At 42.8% G+C, this 19,861-nt stretch overlaps 1 protein-coding gene across 2 annotated transcripts; it reads right to left on the reverse strand.

Moving 5' to 3' along the window:
* Positions 1-68: 68 nt before the first annotated feature.
* Positions 69-19,394, reverse strand: GPR89B (G protein-coupled receptor 89B). Of its 2 annotated transcripts, none has more exons than XM_052793890.1 (14): positions 19,272-19,394; positions 15,743-15,802; positions 14,788-14,891; positions 12,584-12,690; positions 11,629-11,730; positions 8,341-8,461; positions 8,011-8,091; positions 4,586-4,695; positions 3,177-3,265; positions 2,690-2,782; positions 2,239-2,334; positions 1,600-1,689; positions 880-945; positions 69-719 (listed from the first exon to the last, which is right to left on the reverse strand). In XM_052793890.1, the coding sequence occupies exons 1-14, from the start codon at positions 19,311-19,313 to the stop codon at positions 513-515; spliced, it is 1,368 nt and encodes a 455-aa protein (XP_052649850.1). In that variant the 5' UTR covers positions 19,314-19,394; the 3' UTR covers positions 69-512. The 2 variants fall into 2 exon arrangements, with proteins under 2 accessions (XP_052649850.1, XP_052649851.1); XM_052793891.1 differs by lacking the exon at positions 19,272-19,394 and adding an exon at positions 18,679-18,700.
* Positions 19,395-19,861: the final 467 nt, after the last annotated feature.

The raw sequence follows: 19,861 nt of genomic DNA on the forward strand, positions 1-19,861 counted from the left end.
GCCGCTTTCTAGCTCGCTTCCAGCCAAATCTTTGGGGCTGACAAAAAAACAACTGTGATGCTTGCATGGAATATTACAAAAGCTTATTTAATTCCACAGACTCAAACGTTCAACTCCAGAATTGCCATCCTCTGAATCCCAATTATGAGTTGATTTTCAACAGACAAATCACATTTTCTTGGTGCCTTCTCTTCTAAAAGTAAGACGTCTTACCTCAGACAGCCTACTACGCAAGTTCCAATGCCCCTACGTATTGGTGTGCCAAGGAGTGACCTTATAACTTGGCAATGAACTATCTCACATTCAATACGTGCATCCCCTTTCCTTCAAGCTGTGGCACTTTAACAAAATGAGCCACAGAGCTTGATGATGACATGTGTGGAAGTTCAAAGAGCCAGTTACACTGCTGGAACACACAGAATAGTCCTGGCTGTCTTCGAGTTTTGCAGTCCACAGGAGTTGCAGCAGTGCAGTTGAAAGGACAGAGAGCAGTGTGTGACTGTAGTCCGTCCTTACAGGGCCATATGCTTTTCTGGGGCTTGTTTGTGTGCTAAATAGAGAAAAAGGATACTGGACAGTGCACTAACTAGGAATATCACATCAAACCAACGATGATAGAAGTTGAACTGGAGCTCTCCCAGGACTTCTGTAATAATAGTGCGGTACTCTAGAGGCATACTCATACGGATCAGGAGCACTGATGACACAAAGTACATACCCTGTAAATTAAAAAAGAGAAAGTAGTTACTGTTTCACAATTGGCTAGGTGGCTAACGTGGGTCAGCATACAAAGATTTTATTATGTGTACATGTATACATACACAAATATGTATGCATGCATAAATGTATATAGGTGTGCCCATGGTTCTACATACTCACCATTATCTGTGCTAAAAGCAGAACAATAACATTGGAGGACTTGCTGCTGGAAATGGCATAGAAGAACTAGGGGGAAAAAAGAAAAGCACTGGAAATAAGCAGTCAGATAAGTCTGATGTGCCTTAGGACAGCATGAAAGGTACATACCATTCAATGCTTCTTCATTGAAAAAAAACAATAAAAAGCACACTTTCTGGAGGGCTGCCTGCACCCTACTTTCAGAAACCTGCAGTCTTAGTCTTAAACATGAATATCCCTAAGCCAGTGGCACCACGTGGTAAAAGTCATATAACGATATATATTGATGTTTAAGCTTAGATACCAAAAGCCAGGTCAAGACAATGAGTCACATGTCTCTTGAGTTAATGCCTTTCAAGTCCTACCAGCAGCTCAAATTAAGCAATCTAAATTCTTTTAATCACCATCTCATCAACCTTACTAATAAGCCCTAGCTACAGCATCATTTTGAATCCTTGCTTACATTTAACATCTCATTTAGCATCTATATCTCTTCCCCACAGTAATAACAATAGAGACTGAGTGGGAAAATACACTGCAGAAGGTATTCTTCCTCTCTCCCTCCCTCTGCAAGTATTTATATTCAGATATTTAAAACACAAATGCATATTGAGAGTTCATACAGTATTTGTCCCATCTAAAGTTAAAGATCTGATAACAGCTTTCCCGGTCCAAAACCACATTAAGAGTCCTGACTCTTACCTTTGTAAGTGTGATTAACAATCCTCTGATAGAGGTAACAATGATTATTCCAACAAGAATAAAGGAAATGTGCTGAGACCAGAATTTCACCTGTATCAACAAGAAGAATACAGTTAAATCTCTAACATTAACCCCATTTACACCACATTGTACAGCTGCCAATTCTTCAGGGTCTTTGTATTTTCTAATTGTACAGATATCCATTGTAGACAGGCTTATATAACAGACATTTTCACAAATACATTAGCAATTGTTTACTCCAAACACACGAGAAATCACAAAGAACCCCATATTCACAGGGATATATTTAAAAAGTATAAATGACAAAACACCTATGTGCACATGCAAACATAATTACTCTGTAAATAAATGTATTAATCTAAGCAAGTTGACTAAGGTGTTTTCATTTGCCCAAAATAAACAAGCAACTCGCTACCTCTCTGGCAAGACCACATTACCATCCCAGCATAAAATCAGTGCAAAAGCAAAGTTCATGGTGCGTTTTCCCTTCCTACTCAATAAGTCAGAAGCCAAAGGCACATTCTCATGGCTCTATCACCCTCTCCCATTCAGCAGTATGATTTTATTTTTATAAGACTGGAATTGCTGAAAAGGCTATAAGAATTAATAAAGTCTCACATCAAACTGGATTCCCAGATAATTTACAGTGATCTCAATTCCTCTTGTGACTGGATCAGTCTTCCCCACACGGTCAAATACAATATTGATGGTTGCCTGCAAGAGGGAGATGGATTTACATTCAAAGAAGAAAACAAAAGCATACTTCATTGTCACACGTGAGACACGTGCATGACTCTTACTTTGTATCACCTAGGAAAGGGGCAGGGGCGGTCAGATTGTCTAAGAAGGTGCAAAATGCACACATGTAAGAATTGCTTGTCTAATGCTTTATACAAAAAGACAGATCCAGAGCTTTATTTCAACCAAGGACCAGTTTCTTTCAGAATTTCCAGAAGCAGGATTTTAAGGAAACTGGAGCATTAATTGATGAACTGCATGTATAGCATAATCTATGCAGGGTGTGACAATTGCTTATGTCCACATAAAACACAATAAAACATTTACATACCATGAAGATTTTCCAGACACAATAGATGGAGAAAAAATAACCCAAAAAATTAAAGTATTTTCCCTGGAAAGTTTTTGAGTACTCTATTCTCTCCTGGAAATACAAAAGGAGGGATGGGGAACAGAACACACAAAAAAATATATCATTTCCACAATCACCCACAACACATAATTTTAATGGAGCACCAGTAGTAGCAAACACAGCTTTATCCCTCTACACCTCTTAATTCAAATGTTCCTGAACTCAAACGTTTTAATTCAAAAGTTTCTGAATGGCTTTAGGGACATGGGGCATAGTCCAGTATGTATCTGAACTGGAAGGAAACTGCCATCTAGAACCCAAATTAAAGAAACAGATCCTCACTCCACCACATCACAACATTTCAACATCTACCTGCTGAACAGCTTTCAATTTCTTATAACATACATTCTCTTTCAAACTACTCTGGCCTCCCAACACCCACCTGGGCAGTTACTTTGCTATGTACCTTTGTTGCATGCAAGTCAGCAGTTTCCAGAAAAAGCTGCCGACTCAGCTCTTCTAGGGCATCCACTTCTTGCTGGATAAGGGACAGGTCTGGCAAACCAGCATAGTCAAGGCTAGAATACGTCACTAATTCTTACTTAAAAACAAAACATTCTCCACCTTCAGCTCAAGGGCCACATCTAACGGTTTGATCACTTTTTTGACCCAGATCAGTTTTTTGATTCAGTCTTAATGCTCCTTGTTAATACTGCACCAAAAAAAATCTCAAGGATACATATACTGCACACTACTCCATTTTAAGAAGGCAGGCAGTACACAGGCAGTCATGCAACAAGCTCTTTATTCCTCTGCCTGAAGAACACAATGCAGAATAGAACCAGAGCTCTGGAAGACTGCTGCTCCACTTTAATCAGTGTCCCTTGTCACTGAAGTGCATCTCTCAATATGTCACTCTCACATCATCTTCATAAACAAAACTGCTGAGTAACTACTCCAAGAGATTAGCGATTATTATGAAGAGTCTTGTCAAATAGCCAAATTCTGATTTTAACAGCTAGTGGGAAAGGAGAGGAAGAAGAGCCCTCAGCCTTAAATATGCAAACTGCACTCTTTAGGTGGTCTAGCAGAAATTGTTGGTAGGCAACTGTAAGTTAGAGAAATACAGACCCTTGTAATTCCCAACAGATTCCTTCTACCCCTTTCACATGGGCAGAACAGCTTCTGTTCACCTGTTCCTATCCACCTTTTTTCTCACATTGCTATAGCATCAGTGGCCAGCCTATATATATATATATATATATCACGAGAACAACTTATTTGGTCAACTAGTTGCTTACTGCCCTTCTTTTTCTCACGGCTTTCCAACGTGGCCAGAAAGTCAACTATAGGCTAGGTAAATTGTTCCAGCACCTCAGCCAACCCCATTGTTTTGCTCAAGTACGTCACAGGCTCTCCATCCCGGAAGAGCATATTTCAAGTTATGAGAAAAATACACATGCAGGTCAGTCATATGAGCAGAGGATACATCAGAATGGAAAGATGCCTCCCATGTCAGTGATGTGATGGGGTAGACATCTGCAGTGTGACACCATAAGTGTGCACATCTGTCCTGCAATCTGCTGTACACCTCAACCATGCTGATGCAACAGCACGTTTATAGGGCAGGGCAGCAGCATGCAACTCCCAACTGTGTCATAGTAAAACTATGTGTCCAACCCCTGGGCAAAAGGTCAGACAGTACTGTGCTAGAGAGCAAACTTCCCAGGAGACATTAAGCCTTTTGCTCAGACTGCTGAAACGTGCTGAAACACAAACGCTTTGTAACTGGCCCAGCTAACACTCTTTCTTTCAAAACAGAAGAAAGCTGGAGCCACCTCCTGAGGCAGATGCCAGCATGCAGATGAAGGATACTTTCACTCCCTGCAACAGATGTTGTAACACTTTTTATCATTCCCCAGAAGCCCGTGGGTTTGTTATGCACTTCTCCTCTCTGGAACATTGTCCGATGAGCCACTGCTATCCTGAAAGAACAGGAAACACAAGTCCTTAGGACTAAAGTATTTTTATTAAAAAAATCAAATTTAAAAAAACCCCAAAGTTCCTTAGAATTCACTGTTAAACAAAACTTGCTGCAAACAGATTCCCTCTTTTTTTTTTTTTCCCCCCTAAGCACCAATCTTGCTTCATAACATTATCTTGATTAGCTCTGGAGTAGAGCCCAGATCTAATCAAGCGAGATTCAATAAGACACTTCCCAAGACTTCCATTCAGGATCCTATTTCAAACCTTAAAGGGATTTAAACCCAATTAAAAATAAACATTCAAATTCAAATGGATTTCTAAGTCATATCATTAGTCACTTTCCCTTCCCCAAACACAAGACTCTGCTATCTCAGGTTCAGGAATCAGAAGACTTCTCATGCTCCTCTCTCCCCTGGAACACCTCTCCTTTATCACTGCACATCTGCCTCTTCCACAGAACTGTGAGCGCTGGATGGTATGCAGCAGACTCTCTGATATGCTGTCACTCACTATTGGGCTGCATGACAAGCTGTTATGAAGCAGAAACACATAAATCCATTATTGGACTGAACCACTGGATGCTTCAGGTGATCTGAACATGACTCCTAAAGCTAATACCAACACTACAGCAGCAGCTGCATATTGTCCCTCACACTCCCATGTGCACCACAGCATAATCCCCATGAGCAGTGCCAGCTTCTGGCCTCATTCCCTCACATTTCTCCCCATTCAAATTTGTGAGCCAGTTATCCACTCCTAAGCTGAAAACTATTCATAGGATTGTCAAGGCGACCCATGATTTGACAGTGTTTAGGCCCTTTCTTGTAGCTGCAGCCAGTATTGCTACATTTGGCACTGAGCCCTCTTCAAGGTTGTTGATAAGCAGTGTAACGAAAAAAAAAAAAAAAATCACTCCTCCTTCATATCCAGCGAAAGAAACACCCTTGGGGCACCCCACATAACACACATAAAAGCACATATGGCCACAGACTACAAATAACAGAGATCTTAGAACGATTCAATTCATCCTAATAGCTGCCAAATACAAGAACTGCATTTTCAACCCTTGCTTTCTTCCCAGTACCCAATTCACACATTCCATCCCAAACAATCCACAGCATTGCAGCAAGAATGCAGCTACGTCAAGGTGAAGCGCAAGGCTACAAGTATACAAAGGCAAATCTTATATTCTGAGAGCTGACAGGGATCTCTGTACCCACACAGAAGTGAGGAGTTCTGGAGACCTCATAGAAAGGATCCACAGGCAAAAACCACACACTTTGCCTGTGTAGATATGTGATATACCTACATCAGATAGGCTGATGTGACCTTAACATGAACCAAAATGAAGCAATAGTGTCACAGAATCTAGGCATTTCAAACCTGAGACTTAGTTATGTCATACCTGCAAGGATGAATATAAAGAACCTGCCAACCTTAGAGGCGAATTTCCATAAGGCTTTACTTGAATACACTCAGGAAGGAGAAAACAATAATTCCTGTGCAAAAAGCATCAGGGAAAACAACTTTCAACAACCACCTCCTACTGACAAGGAAGCCAATGTGAATAAGGGTTGTATGAGAAGAAATGCCAAGATCAGCAAAGAAAACAAAAAAGCTTTATGTTCTATTGCCTTATAACCCTTGTGATAAGTTCTGAGTTATCAGTAGTACTGAAAAGGTGGCCAGCAAGTAACTGACAATTTATGGAACTATAGCATTTACCCTACACTGTAAAATACTGTTATTCCCGCTATTCTGCCAAATGATTTGGATTGCATTTAGACTGATCCAAATTAACTTTTTAAGCTCTGCTTTACATGAGCAAATAGTCCAATTATGCAAGCCACTGCTCCCTGTCAAAGCAAAAAGAGAACAAAATCTACAGAACTCGAGCTTCTGCTATTTCTTGCACATTTCTGAGACTACATAGGGTTTTTTTGGGTGGGGAGCTGGGTTTTGGCCGGGGGGGGGGCAGGGTGTGTGTTTTTTTTAAAAACACCAATACATGAACTTCAGTATAATTACCAAGTGATTATCGCACTTTACGTGGCTCTTCATAATGGTTAGAAAGTTGCTATATTAAGATTTCCTGGCCATAGGAAGGCAAGAAAGTGTTAGTCAGTTACAAGTCCCAGGCATCCTTCCTTTTACCCCAACATCACTCTCCCTGGACCACAGGACCAAAAATGCTATACAAAACAAAAGAGCACAGAGTCAGAAGCAGCACTACACAGTATCTTTTAACTCCAAAGGCAGTATTTTACTATGCTTCTAGTCAATTAAATCAATTAAACCTGAGTACTCACTACTCACCATCTCACACGACCACAAATATGGAGTTAAAATTTGTTCGCCACTTAATGTTTTCAAAGGGGAAGAAAAAAGTTATGCTTTAACTACACTTTCATATGCTAATACTTATCAGCAGATACACACACTGGTGACTAATTCAGCAAGGTTAGACTACCTAAAAGCTCCCTTGTCATACATTAAAAGGTTCCATTAAAACATTAGCGCACCAAAAGTAAAGTTTGGGGGACTGCTGTGAGAATTCAGTGTCACACAGCCAAACCTTTGAAGTGACTATGGTAATTGTATTTATTCTGCACAATTAGTAAGGCATGCAATATGTAATTTGTAACAGCAGACAAAAATCTTTCCAGTGTAAATGAAATTACATTGTTTCCAAAAGTAGCTTTTTCGCTTAGGGTACGTGGAATAAATTAAACCAACAAAAGCAGAGTTCTGACGGCATGCTTGTGCACTACACTGCATTCACATTAGCAATGTTTTGCAATTCTGCAAAACTTAACTAACGTAAACCTTGCCATTTGCAAGAATATAGCTGTGTCCATGCCAGCTCACTAGCCTGCTTCAGCTTTGACCAGGAAACAGCAGATCAACAGAGCAGGACAGCGCTCAATATGTATGAACCAATTTCTGTACTGACACCACCAGTAAGAGAGCCAGCTGCAGTGGCTTAAGGGTCACTTATTCATCAGGAGAGAAAGGTGCCCATCTTACAGACTAGTCAAGGTGCCATCAGACAGTATCAATTTGTCTTGGAAGCGTAATCTGTGCCACTGCAGTAAGAAAGGGTACTATTTAGTGCATATGTCTGGGAAAAAAACAAAGTTGTGTATCAGGCCAGAATGAAGCACCACACAGCTCAACCCCATTCAGCCGCCTGTTCCACTGGAACACGTAGCCCTGAAAAGACTAATAATTTTGGTAATTTCAAGAACCATCTTGCACCATACCAACTGAAAATCCTTGAAATAAATCATTTCATGCTACTGCTGCCTTCTCACCTTTTTTTCTTGCTAACAATCATGTCCATAGTCTGAAGGAGTCGTCGCTCCAAAGCCAGAATATCTGCATCTGTCACATTCCTGCAAAATGAAGACACCCAATTAGGCCTGCTATCCTGTTTCGGTGGAAATATGTACATGCCCATGAAACAAAGAAAAGAGAAGCCTGCATAAGGAGAATAAGCTTCAGCAATGGAAATGGTTCTAGCATCTAGACATGACAATAGCTAGATTCAGAAAAAAAGTTATGAAAAAACTTGAATCAATGCCACAGGAAAATCAGAATAATCTCAAAAAGATAGACAAAATATTTCACAAGGCTGCAGTTACCTTAGAAAGTAGGACATGTAAGTGTATGGACAGTTGACAGCCCCAAATCCTGACAGCAAAGCCATGAGTGTCACCCCAATCACACCCACGCGGCTGATGAGCTGTTCTATAGACAGGATTCCTGAGAGAGGAAAAACACGGCATTAGTAACCTTCCTCTTTTCACTTTGGTCCACACTTGGTGCTTTCACAACATAACACACATACAGAGCTGCTTTATGGATCCAACTGCCTGCCTACTGCAATGACCAGAGGTAATATGAAGTACAGGCAGGGACTATGAAAAGAAAGAGGTAGGAAGTCTCCCTCAGAAAGCATGCTACCATGCTTAGAAACAGGGATGGGAAACTCTAGCTACGAAGAAGCTTAAGACAGACCTGGAGAGGACTAACAGTTAATATTTTGGTTCTAAATTAATAAAGAATTAGTGATTGCACTTTGCTGACGTGGGAACGCAGATCATCCACCAGACACTATAAAGGAGGCATCTTCCGCAAAGCCACTTCTGCAATAACCAGGATTAGAGTTACCAAACCAGTTAGTCCTGGAAAACTGGCCCAAAAATGTCTGAGCCATAGAGAGGAAGCCCTATCCTGTCAACTGTTATTAGAAGTGACCCCTCCAGATCAGACGCAATTTGTGCTTGTAGGACAGCAGAATTGCGACAGTGTGGGAAGCTTATGCTGCTCCTGGCTGTTCAGTATTCATCTTGTGGACGCACACACGTTGTTGAGGAGACCACCAACAAGGCATTCCACCTGAGCACCAAGTGGACTCTAAAACATATATTCATGTAATACAGCATGAACATCAAGCCTGTGCTGTAACCAACACCAAGCACTGAAGTTGCTTTTATTCTTCCCAGTCATTAAACACAGACCTCAGCCTGCCTTCTCAGGATACAGTGCCATGTGCTACTAACATCAGTCGCTTTTTAGGGAGCTAGTTATAGAGCAGCTGCCGCACACAGCACATTTGGAGCTTACATGATCGCAAAGCTGAGATGGCCAAGCGCCAAGCCACATTTCACACTTCAGAGAAGGGGAATAAATGATGAAAACAAGGCAAAAAGACTTCACAAAGGGAGACCGAGACACCCAGTCACGTGCAGCTGCATAGAGATTTACACGAGCTACAGAATGTGCTACAATACACTGGCCTTTTGCCCCACACACTGTCAGACAGCAGCAGTTAAAACAGAGGTGCCTTCAAAATGACATGACATTCCACTGGTTAAAGCAATGCTTCCCCATAACACACACAGCAACCCTACTCTTGTGATCAGGTCGGATAAAATGAATGTTTTATCGACGCAGATAAAGTTAAGTTTTACTAGAATACTAGTACACAACTGAGTAAAGCGTAACTTTCCTTCTACTATGAGCTCCCAAACTCAGGTCTATCAAACAAGCTGCAGACCAGCTAGGGCTCCTGACTCAGAGCCCTTGATTGATGGTGCATTTCCCAGCTGCAGCACACTGCCATCACCATCCCCAGGCAAGGCACCCCCTGACGCAGGATGCCAGTGCAGGTACTTAAAGGGGCCCCACTAGTCAGGACAATTCCCCGGCTGCAGCACACCACCGTACATGCAGGTGAGCAGGGTGGGGCACACTGAGAAAAACACTACAGGTAATGTACTGCAGCATGAGGGGCTCATTAAGCATGGCCTCCTGCCACATCTCCCTCCACAATAGGATCCCACCTGTCTGAATTAGGCCACCACCACACAACAAAGCCCTGCAGCAGCTTTGTCCGTACATGCAGGGCAGCAGCACCCCAGCAGTACAGCAGGGAAAAAAACCCCTAGAATCCTTTGCTCTAACTTTATGTCTACAGCTGATAGGATAAGGCACTGTGGAGGCACCATCCTGTGAAGCAGAAGTTAAATATAGAAAACACCCCACTACCAGTTCTGGAAATCTGCAGTTGTTATGCAGCTTCACATAACCTTTTCAGTGATCTGAAGAGGATTACCTAAACCCCATAGCTAAGTTCCCGTTGGGTTATTATATTCTGCCATCTCAAGCACCTTCTGCAACTCAAAGTGGATACATGTTTTTCTTGGAAATGAAACACTGGGCAGAGGGATCTGCACTATATACTAGCTGCTGTATTTCAGTGGCAAATGACACAATTACAAAACACAGATACACGCTTTCTCTTAGAGAAGTTTTAGGATCACAGATGAAAGGGTGAGCAAACCCTACAGCAGTTGGTATCCTTCAGTTTTTCTCTTACAGATTAGTACAAAGTAGCTTCCTAGAGCACAGAAAGATTAAGCTGACCGTTATCTATGCAGACAGACATATTCACCAATTTGAGTGAAACCGACTGAATTTCACCTGTTGAGAACAATATACATACAAACGATTTTCCAGTGCAGAGGATAAGGGCAACATAACTTACACAGGAAACCAAGGTGACAAATAGTCTGGTTCTACAGTGTTGTTATCCTTCGGCACGTTTAAGTGCCTGAAGGATTCAGTACAGGTAGGCACATGCTAACACGTGGACCCAAAGTAGCTACTGTTGGACCCAAAGTAGCCCAAGTGCACACAGTATCTTCACACTTCACTCTTAGTTCCATGACTCCAATGCAGAGATACCCAAGCTAATTCTGCACATAAACAGCTCTGGCGTCCAGCAGGACTTACCAACTCACATTCTAGTACCGTGCAACTGTACTGCCTCTGGGCTCAGGCGGTGTACAAAGCTGTACTGAAGCTAGCTAGACATGTTGCTGGCTACAGTCTATATCGCTCTGGTGTTTAGGCACCCTGCCATGTTTTGTCAACTGGACAGCCACCTATGCTAAAGTGATCTGATTTCAGTCACAAGAAACAATAATCTGACTGAAAAAAGTCAGATGAAGGATTGGTTGTTGATTCTCTTCTTAAATAAATTAGCTTTAGTCTCCACAAGAAAATAAACAAGCGAATAAAAATTGTGATCAACTATTTGCAGAGATGAAGTTTTTGTGTCCTCAAAAAGTACACTGTGTTCTTACCTAGTCTAGGTTCAGTTAGGACTCATTCACTTCCCTAAAGTTTTCCTGTGGTACTGCAAGAAAACTAATGCAAATAATTCAGATGTATCCACCCATTTCTGTCAGTCTGACAACCTCCAGATTGCAGATTTCAAAGCAGAGTGGACGCTCAGTTGCAAGAACTACTTTCTACAGACCCGACTGTAGAGCTGAGACAACATAATAATAGCTCCAAGATAAAAGTGAGATAACAAAGCCTATTTTCAGGAGGGAATTAATCAGCAAGAATATGAAACTCACCATGTTTTGGGCTGAGGATAGGAAATGGATCCCCCAACTTCCAGAAGAAATACATGAATGTCAACCAGAGAACACACGCAAAAAGCAGTTTCTGTCTGTGCACTAATGGAGAGGAAAAAAACCAGTATTTTAAAGACATTCTTCCGCTAGGGCTTCTTCAAGCTTGCAAAATTGCCACCTCAGTCCAAAGGCTGCTTTGAGCACAGGTGGCCAAAACAGGTGTCAACTAACAGAGCTACAGCTAGCAGTATGCACCCCTTCACTTCCTACTGAACCAGCTATTTGAGAGACATAGCAAGAGCTAATGCAGCAATGTACCACTTTGGCTTTTCCCCACAGATGTATGACGAGGGCTGCACTATGAACAGGGGAACACTTAGCTGCACCTTTCTTGTGTGACCCTGAACATGAAACTTGAAAACTTCATTTTCATGCCAAAACTACACATTTTATACTTCCAACCTACATGTCTAAGCTTAATACAAAAGGGCGATGAATATCAATAGCTCAAGGGTACGTGTCCATTAGCACATGGAAGAGGCCTCATTCAGACAGTAGTAAGCAAAAAAAGCAAAAGTAATTTATTGAGCTTCTCTGCCGCATTTCTTTTACCCTCTAGCAGAACAACACAGCCTTGCCAAGGGTTCCAGGGTTTGGCTGCAAGCTTAAAATTGTAAAGGAACAAATTCCAGTAACATTACTCTAAAGTGCGCAACTTTGTCGAAACCCATGAAGAAAAGCTGCATTTGTTGGGGTCAGGTAAAGCATCTCCTAACTGCTCAATAAACAGTTCATGCTAAATTTCCAAAGAGAAGTTACCTAGCCAGAACAAAGCCAGAGGAAGGAGGGAGCTACAGGGATAGTGACCAACACCTCTATCTCTCAGAAAAGGTATTTCTCATTCGTACGCATAATCTCAAGTTAACAGCCCCACTGCCATAAACCAAATACTCACATAATCTGATATTGCTCACAACAAAGTAACCAATGTAGAAGGGTACCATAAAGACTAGGATGAGCAAAATGACACACAGGTTCAGCTTCCAGTGAAAATACCGAGAGCTGAAATAAAGCCAAAATACTGATTAGCACGCTATCATAATAGAACAAATTTCTCAAAGACAATCACATGTCAATGCAATCCTTTCAACTACATCAAGCATTGGATAATATTGGCCTAGCATATAGAATACTCTGGATTTCGTTTGGTGTTTGGGTTGGGGAGGGGGAGTTGTTTGGTTTGGGTTTTTGTTTTGTTTTTTAATACAGAACTCAAGAATGTGCACTTCAAAATCAACAAATATCTGGCTATTTTATCAAATACTGTATTTCTACAGCGACAAATGCCGGCTGCAGCATCATTCATTTGACTTACTGCTCATCTAGTCGAACAGTAAATCAAAACTAAGTATAAGCAGTAATTAATTTTGTAATGAGTGGCTGGGTCAAAAAAGAGCTAATTCAAATTGACAAGATTAAAAATATTAATGTTCAGAATTCAACATGTTTCACTTCAAAGTGAGTTGTCTCATCTGCAAGACATCGCAAAGCAAGAATTTAAAAATACACATATATACCAAAATCATCAATACTCCTCTGACCAAAGGAGATTAGTCCAATGCAGATGAGATTCATCTTGGCTGAACTGACTTTTCATTTAGCTTGGATAGAAAAATACAAGTCCTGTTCCCAATATTAACTTATATCTTCTTTATGCCTTGGGGAAGGAGAAATTACAAGGATCCTTGTCACTTTTTCCTAGCTAATTCAGAGGCAAACATTTTCATCTATATTGATGTCCAGCCCTTTATTGACACTTATAAAAGCATTCTCCTCAGTGATCTCTCTGGCTGCAAGCTCTACAGATTAATAACATACAATCAGAACTAACATTACCTTTTACCAGTTTTGTACTTCTTGCCTTTCAACTCCTTTGACTGCTCTCTTATACTAGTATGACGAGAGAGAATAAACAGGAAACCCAGTGTCCTGGTTTCAGCTGGGATAGAGTTAACTGTCTTCCTAGTAGCTGGTACAGTGCTGTGTTTTGAGTTCAGTATGAGAAGAATGTTGATAACACTGATGTTTTCAGTTGTTGCTCAGTACTGTTTAGACTAAAGTCAAGGATTTTTCAGCTTCTCATGCCCAGCCAGCGAGAAAGCTGGAGGGGCACAACAAGTGGGGACAGGACACAGCCAGGGCACCTGACCCAAACTGGCCATCAGGGTATTCCATACCATGTGACGTCCCATCTGGTATAGGAACTGGGAAGTGGGGGTGGGGATCGCCGCTCAGGGACTAGCTGGGTGTTGGTCAGCAGGTGGTGAGCAATTGCACTGCGCATCATCTGTACATTCTAATCCTTTCATTATTGCTGTTGTCATTTTATTAGTGTTATCATTATCATTATTAGTTTCTTCTTTTCTGTTCTATTAAACCGTTCTTATCTCAACCCACGGGTTTTGCTTCTTTTCCCGATTTTCTCCCCCATCCCACTGGGGGGGGGGGGGGGGGGGGGGGGAGTGAGTGAGCGGCTGCGTGGTGTTTAGTTGCTGGCTGGGGTTAAAGCACGACACCCAGCTAGCCCCTACAGGTTACTGCTCTACCTTCTCTTTCCTAGTGACTTCTGAAGTAGACAGTTTTTAACATCCTCTTTATGTAGAAGTCTCCACCCTATATCAAGGGAGGATGCGCCTTTGATTCACAAATACCGTATCATTACAGAAGTAGTTTTCACTCCACAATTAGCTTCACATCTTATTCGCTGCTCTGACCACCACAGAAAAACTAGCACTTGTAGTTTCTATAGTCCTTAACATCTGAAAAGTGCTCTTCAGCATGATCTGAAGCTTCACAATACTCCCATAAAAGAAATCATTTCTTTTAACTTCACAAATGGAGAAAGTCAAAGACTAATGCCTTGCCCCAAGGACCTAGACCACACCAACAGCAATTGCATGGAAAATTGGGAACTTATGGCTTCTAGTCTCATGTTCTGTCAAATACACAAATGTTGCTGCTCAAACACCTCCACTGAGTTGTTGACAATATTCTCACACAAATTCCCCAATCCAAGACTAATCCATTAATTTAGAAGTTGGATTGAAGATGCTGCAGAACACAAGGCAGGGTAGTCCTTGAGTGAGCTCCCAGACTCACCTGCTGTTCAGCACTCCCAAAATCTCAAAGATGATGAGTTCAAACATGGTACAAGAGAATGCAAAAGTCACAGAGAAGATCACCTGGACCACATACTGTCGCACCTGCAATGGAGAAAACGAACCAGAGACATCAGGCATTTCCATTCCTAAAATGGCATGCTGATATCCCTCAGGTAACAAAAACAAATCACAAGGTACGATGGCACACAACTGGGTCTCTTGCTTCAAGGCACCTTGCCCTTTATCTAAACAGGAAGAAACCAACAGCCTGTTAGAAACCAGAGGGCGAACTCCTACATTGCTCAGTATTACACTGATTGCAGCTATTGGCACATTTAACAGAGATGCCTTACACAGAAGGCATGTCAAGCGTGCAGTGCTCTACGTCAACTTCACTAATGATAGGCCCTTGCTAACAGAGCTCTTTGATCTTAACCTTAGATTTAAAAGTAAGATCCACATCAGAAAAACTTCTGGGGTCTGAATTTGGCTCGCACTTAAGCCATCTGTGACCTAGACTGTATTCTCTCATATCTCTAGGGATAACAGACAAACAATTCAGCCACAGTGAACACACCTCACTGAGTTTAAAGTTAACCACTGAATTTGATTTTGCCTCAAAAATTTTACAATTACATAAGGCAGGCTTACTCAAGCAAAAGGCAAAACAGTTTCCTATTACCCCTGCACCTCCTCCATGTTTTTTGGTTTTTTTTATTTAACCGTAGCCAATATGGAAACTTTCACTGGCCCCAGAGAACCCATTTCCTCAGCCATCTAGGAGTCTTTCAAGTTGAAGCACAAGAGGAAATTAGAAAGTAACTGTAAAGACAATTAAAAACAAGATAAGAGGGCTTATAGAGAAGAAAAAAGCCAAATGCAGTTTTAAAAATATTTCTATAATTGGGAGTAATTTTTAAGATATAGACCTGTAATGAAAAGTCCCTTCTCACCTCATAATCCTTGAAGAGCTTACGCATGAAGAATAGCCACCCAAATCCAAAGAACAGCACCTGCAGAAAAGATGAAGCACTTAACATTTGTATCCAGCAGCTTGCAAAATACAAAGCTACCTCACTACTGATTGTAGATGAAACAAACGGAAGGAAAAGAGCTGGGCCAAAGTACCCAAGATCCACAAAAGGTTAAAACTTGCCGCAGTACCACAGAGAGAAGAATATTTTAAATATTCAAGCATAGCAGACACAGAAGGCTATGACCTTACAGAAGATCCAGTCAAGACAGCTCAGTTCTGTATTCCCAAGTTCTCAGAATTCCTTGGTTCCTGGCCTGCCAGAATCCTTTGCATTGTTGTTTCTTGTTTCACTCTTCTAATCTACAGAATTAAAGCTTATAGTTTTTACAGGAAACACAGTAATGGAGGCAAAGTAAACACCTGAATGTCCACAACACACACATCTTCTAGAGATGAGTAAATTTTATAAAAATATCTGCTGTTTCTTTAAGACTAGAAGTGCATTTGATTTTTCTGAAGAGGTCTTTACACTGAATCTGGTTACACACTAACACAAGGTGGATGAAAGGTGTTAAAAGCACCTCTAAGGTAGGGAAATGGCAGTGCTGAATGCCTCAAACCACAATCTGGAGTTGCAGAAAGCCACATAGGCAAGGTAGGTGAAGCAGGACAAGCCAATAATGCTTTGCATTTCAATTGCTCTCAGAGCACTTTACAAAATTTAGTTAAGTTTCAACACACACCTGAAGAGACAAACTTAATATCACAGCTATTTTGCAGATAACTTAAATGAAATAAATAATTAAGCAATGTGGTCAAAAGCGTAACTACCCATCTTCACGCAGTAAAAGGAGATCGTGTTGTCAGGCCTTCCATGGGTAGCCCTGTCTATTCCTCAGAAGACTAAAACGAGTGCAATGATTTAAAAGAACCCAAGCAAAAAGAGAATTCAGAAGATATTTAGTATTTTTTATAAAGGTAGCTATGACCAAAACAAAGAGAAAAATCAGTATATGTCAGAAAGCATGGGACAAAGATAGTATTTCTCCTCAGAGCACATGGAAAAAGCTATAGCATTCTGTCCCCCTGTGGAGATGAGAAACCTTCAAAGACAAAAATGCAGGAATCATTGTGGATGATTCCACTGTGCATCAGGAGTAACTGGATCCCAGCAGTGGCAAAGGTAACAGACTAACATGATTTACAGGCAAGGAATACCTGGAATGCTGGGCAAGGAAGATCAAACATATTTGCCTTGAAAGGAGAACTGCAATAGGAACGAGGTCTAGTGATTGGTAACAGCTGGCAACACTTGTTTGAGGAGGACTTCAGACTTTAAAGTAATTGATAGCAAAAAAAAAGGTAAGACATTCCATAAGCCTCCTATCTACAGGTCATAAGTTAAAGAAGTGTGATAAGCAAGTGATATTTACATGAAGTAATTTCACATTTAACAGTGGGAAGGAGGAAAAAGGTAGAGACAAACTCTTCAAAAAGAAATAAGTAAATAAAGAGATGAGGAGATAATCAAGTACAATAATAACAGAGGAAATTATATATGAAGACTAGAATTCCCATATGTTAGGGACTGTACAAAAGCATAGAAAAACATGTTAACAGTTCACACTCTAAGATACCGCAGGTGAATGTGACATGTTAAGTCAGAGAATTCTTGAGCATTTGACAACTACCTGCAGCAATTTAAGATAAACTTGATACTTTTGATGATGAGAAGATGCAAAGCTGCCATCACAAATGAAAGAAAAGCAATTAGATTAGTTAGATCTCAGAATGCAAAGCAAATAATAGGAAAGTTTTTGTTCTGGGTGAATTGTTAACAGTGAAAAAGCATGTTAGGAGCAAAAATCAAAGCATTATCAAGTAGGAGGACATTGTACTTCTAAGAAACAGCCAAAAGCTGTCCTGAAAACTACAGAGTTGTTCATTAAAGTCTATATAAGACAACCAACTGCTGCTGAGAGGGGAAAGGTTCTCTTTCCTCAGCTCATCCCGCCTCATTACAGAACAAAAATTTCACACCAGCTCAGAAGCTTATCAGATCCCTCTGTGATGCAATTAAACTCATTTAACCAAATATTGAAGAGAGCACAAATAAGAGAGTATGACTGTGTAGCAAAGTGGAAGTGAAGAGGGAGCAAAACCTTCCCCTTTTGGCAGAAACAAACAGTTGGACCACCTCAGTTGCCAGAGGCAGACAGGAAGAAAGGGTATTTAGATGCTTACTGAGGAGGGAGCAGGGTAGCAAGCAGGAAAGGAAGGTCAAAGAGAACACAATGACACAATAAATTACTAGCAAAGGAGGCTAATGAAGAAGGAGGCAGTATTTCCTCCCACAAAACAATAGGACAGTTTCACGTATGTTAAGACCACAGCCCACTTCATAATGATGAAGACAGGATGACATGAAAAGGTTTAAAGGGCTCCTAGGTGGAGCTGGTGTAAAACAGCTGGTGTAAAACAAAGACTAATTGAAAGATGACTTCGATGGCAGCAGAAAGAAAAAGCTGAAGGAAGTGCTGAATCTGATGGATCAATGGAGAAGGAAGCATTTAAGATAAAACAGTGGCGTCTTTTTAAATTCCTTAAAGCAGATAATAAAAAAATCTTCCAAAGTTGTAAACAAGCAAACTCCTCGGGGCAAACCAGGGGTAGAAGACACGAATAGAATAGAATAGCACAGAATAGAATATTTCAGTTGGAAAGGACCTACAACAATCATCTGGTCCAACTGCCTGTGACCAGCCTTCTTGAAGAATATCAGAAACAAAATAAGTACTAAATAGAGAATAGCAAGATGAAGTTCCCTGTCTGTTCCAACTTAAGAAAATTTAAATTTATAGAAGTGAGGCAGTATTACAAAAGCGCCATTTCCTCCAACCTTATTTACTGAACCTTTTTATGCATTATACTCCGACTTGACAATTGCACGAGAGCAACGGTCACCAAGACGTGTAAGGAAGCAGTCTAAAGACGTATGCAGCTTATCTTCTCCTGCAATAGGAGCGCAGGGGACAGAAAAGGGCGGGCAGCCATGAGGTGACAAACTGGCGGCCTAACACCCCTACACTCGCAGCGACGAGGGGTTTTCTTCCACCTTTGCTGCCGAGCGGCGGGCGGCGAACGCGTCCAGGCGCGGAGCCGTTCCCTCCGCTCAGCAGGCGAGGCCAAGGGGGCCCGAGCAGCGGGGCGAGTACCGCGGGCGGCAGCTGCACGGCACGGCACGGCACGGCACGGCACGGCACGCCGTTGCCGTTCCCGTTTGCCGCCGCTCCGGGACCGCCCCGCCGCAGCCTGCCCCGGGGCTCCGCGCGCCTCGCGCGCCGGGAGGTGCGCATGCGCGCCCCCAGGCAAAGCCCGCCCAGGCGCTCCCAACGGCCGCTTCCGGGGTGGACGGCGGGTGAGCCAGGCCGCGGCGAGACCCACCTCGCCCCCCTCTCACCCCTCCGGGGAGGCGGGGGGGGCCGCGCCGCGCAGCAGCGGGGTACCTGGGAGGTGACCATAATGCTGGAGTCGATGAGGAAGCTCATGGCGGCGGCCGCCGCCGCTCGCCCCACTTCCGGCCCCGCGCGCGGCCCAGCGGCTGCAACGCGCAGGCGCGCGGTCGCCTTCCTCAGGCCGGCGCACCTCCCTCCCCGCGGCGGGGTGGGGCCGGCGGGCGGGGCAGGCGAAGAAGCTCCGCCCCGGGGCGGGGCCAGCCGCGGCAGGATGGGTGGCGGTGCCCCCGGTGCCCCCTTCCCGCTGCTGCGGGGACGGGGTCTCGCCCCACCGGGGGGAACACGGGTGGGCCCGGTGGCTGGGATTTGCTGCCGCTGGCAGCCTGCTGAGCGGCAGCTCCGGGGGAAACCGGACCCCTTTTCCTGAGCGCTCTCGAAACTCGGGCGGGTGGTGCCCCTCTGACCGCAGAGGGAAGCCGAGGGAAGGGGACCCGCTGCCGGCCGGGGAAGGAGGTGGCCGGCTGGAGATGCAAACGCCATTCCGCCATCTTACCTCCGCTCTGACTCCTGTGCAAGAGTCGAGCGGCAGCGGAGCGTGGTGCGCCGCGACTGCGCCAGGCCCGTCTTCCCACCTCAGGGGA

The sequence above is a fragment of the Harpia harpyja genome, chromosome 8, assembly GCF_026419915.1.
Source record: "Harpia harpyja isolate bHarHar1 chromosome 8, bHarHar1 primary haplotype, whole genome shotgun sequence".
In the NCBI taxonomy this organism is placed as follows: Eukaryota; Metazoa; Chordata; class Aves; order Accipitriformes; family Accipitridae; genus Harpia; species Harpia harpyja.

Coding starts and splice junctions, on each gene's coding strand:
- GPR89B (XM_052793890.1), bottom strand. CDS start 19,313: ATGAGCTTCCTCATCGACTCCAGCATTATGGTCACCTCCCAG. Junction 12,691..14,787: donor TTGGGAGTGCTGAACAGCAG/GTGAGTCTGGGA, acceptor GCTTTATTTCAG/CTCTCGGTATTTTCACTGGA. Junction 946..1,599: donor TGTTAATCACACTTACAAAG/GTAAGAGTCAGG, acceptor TTTTCCCCCTAG/TTCTTCTATGCCATTTCCAG.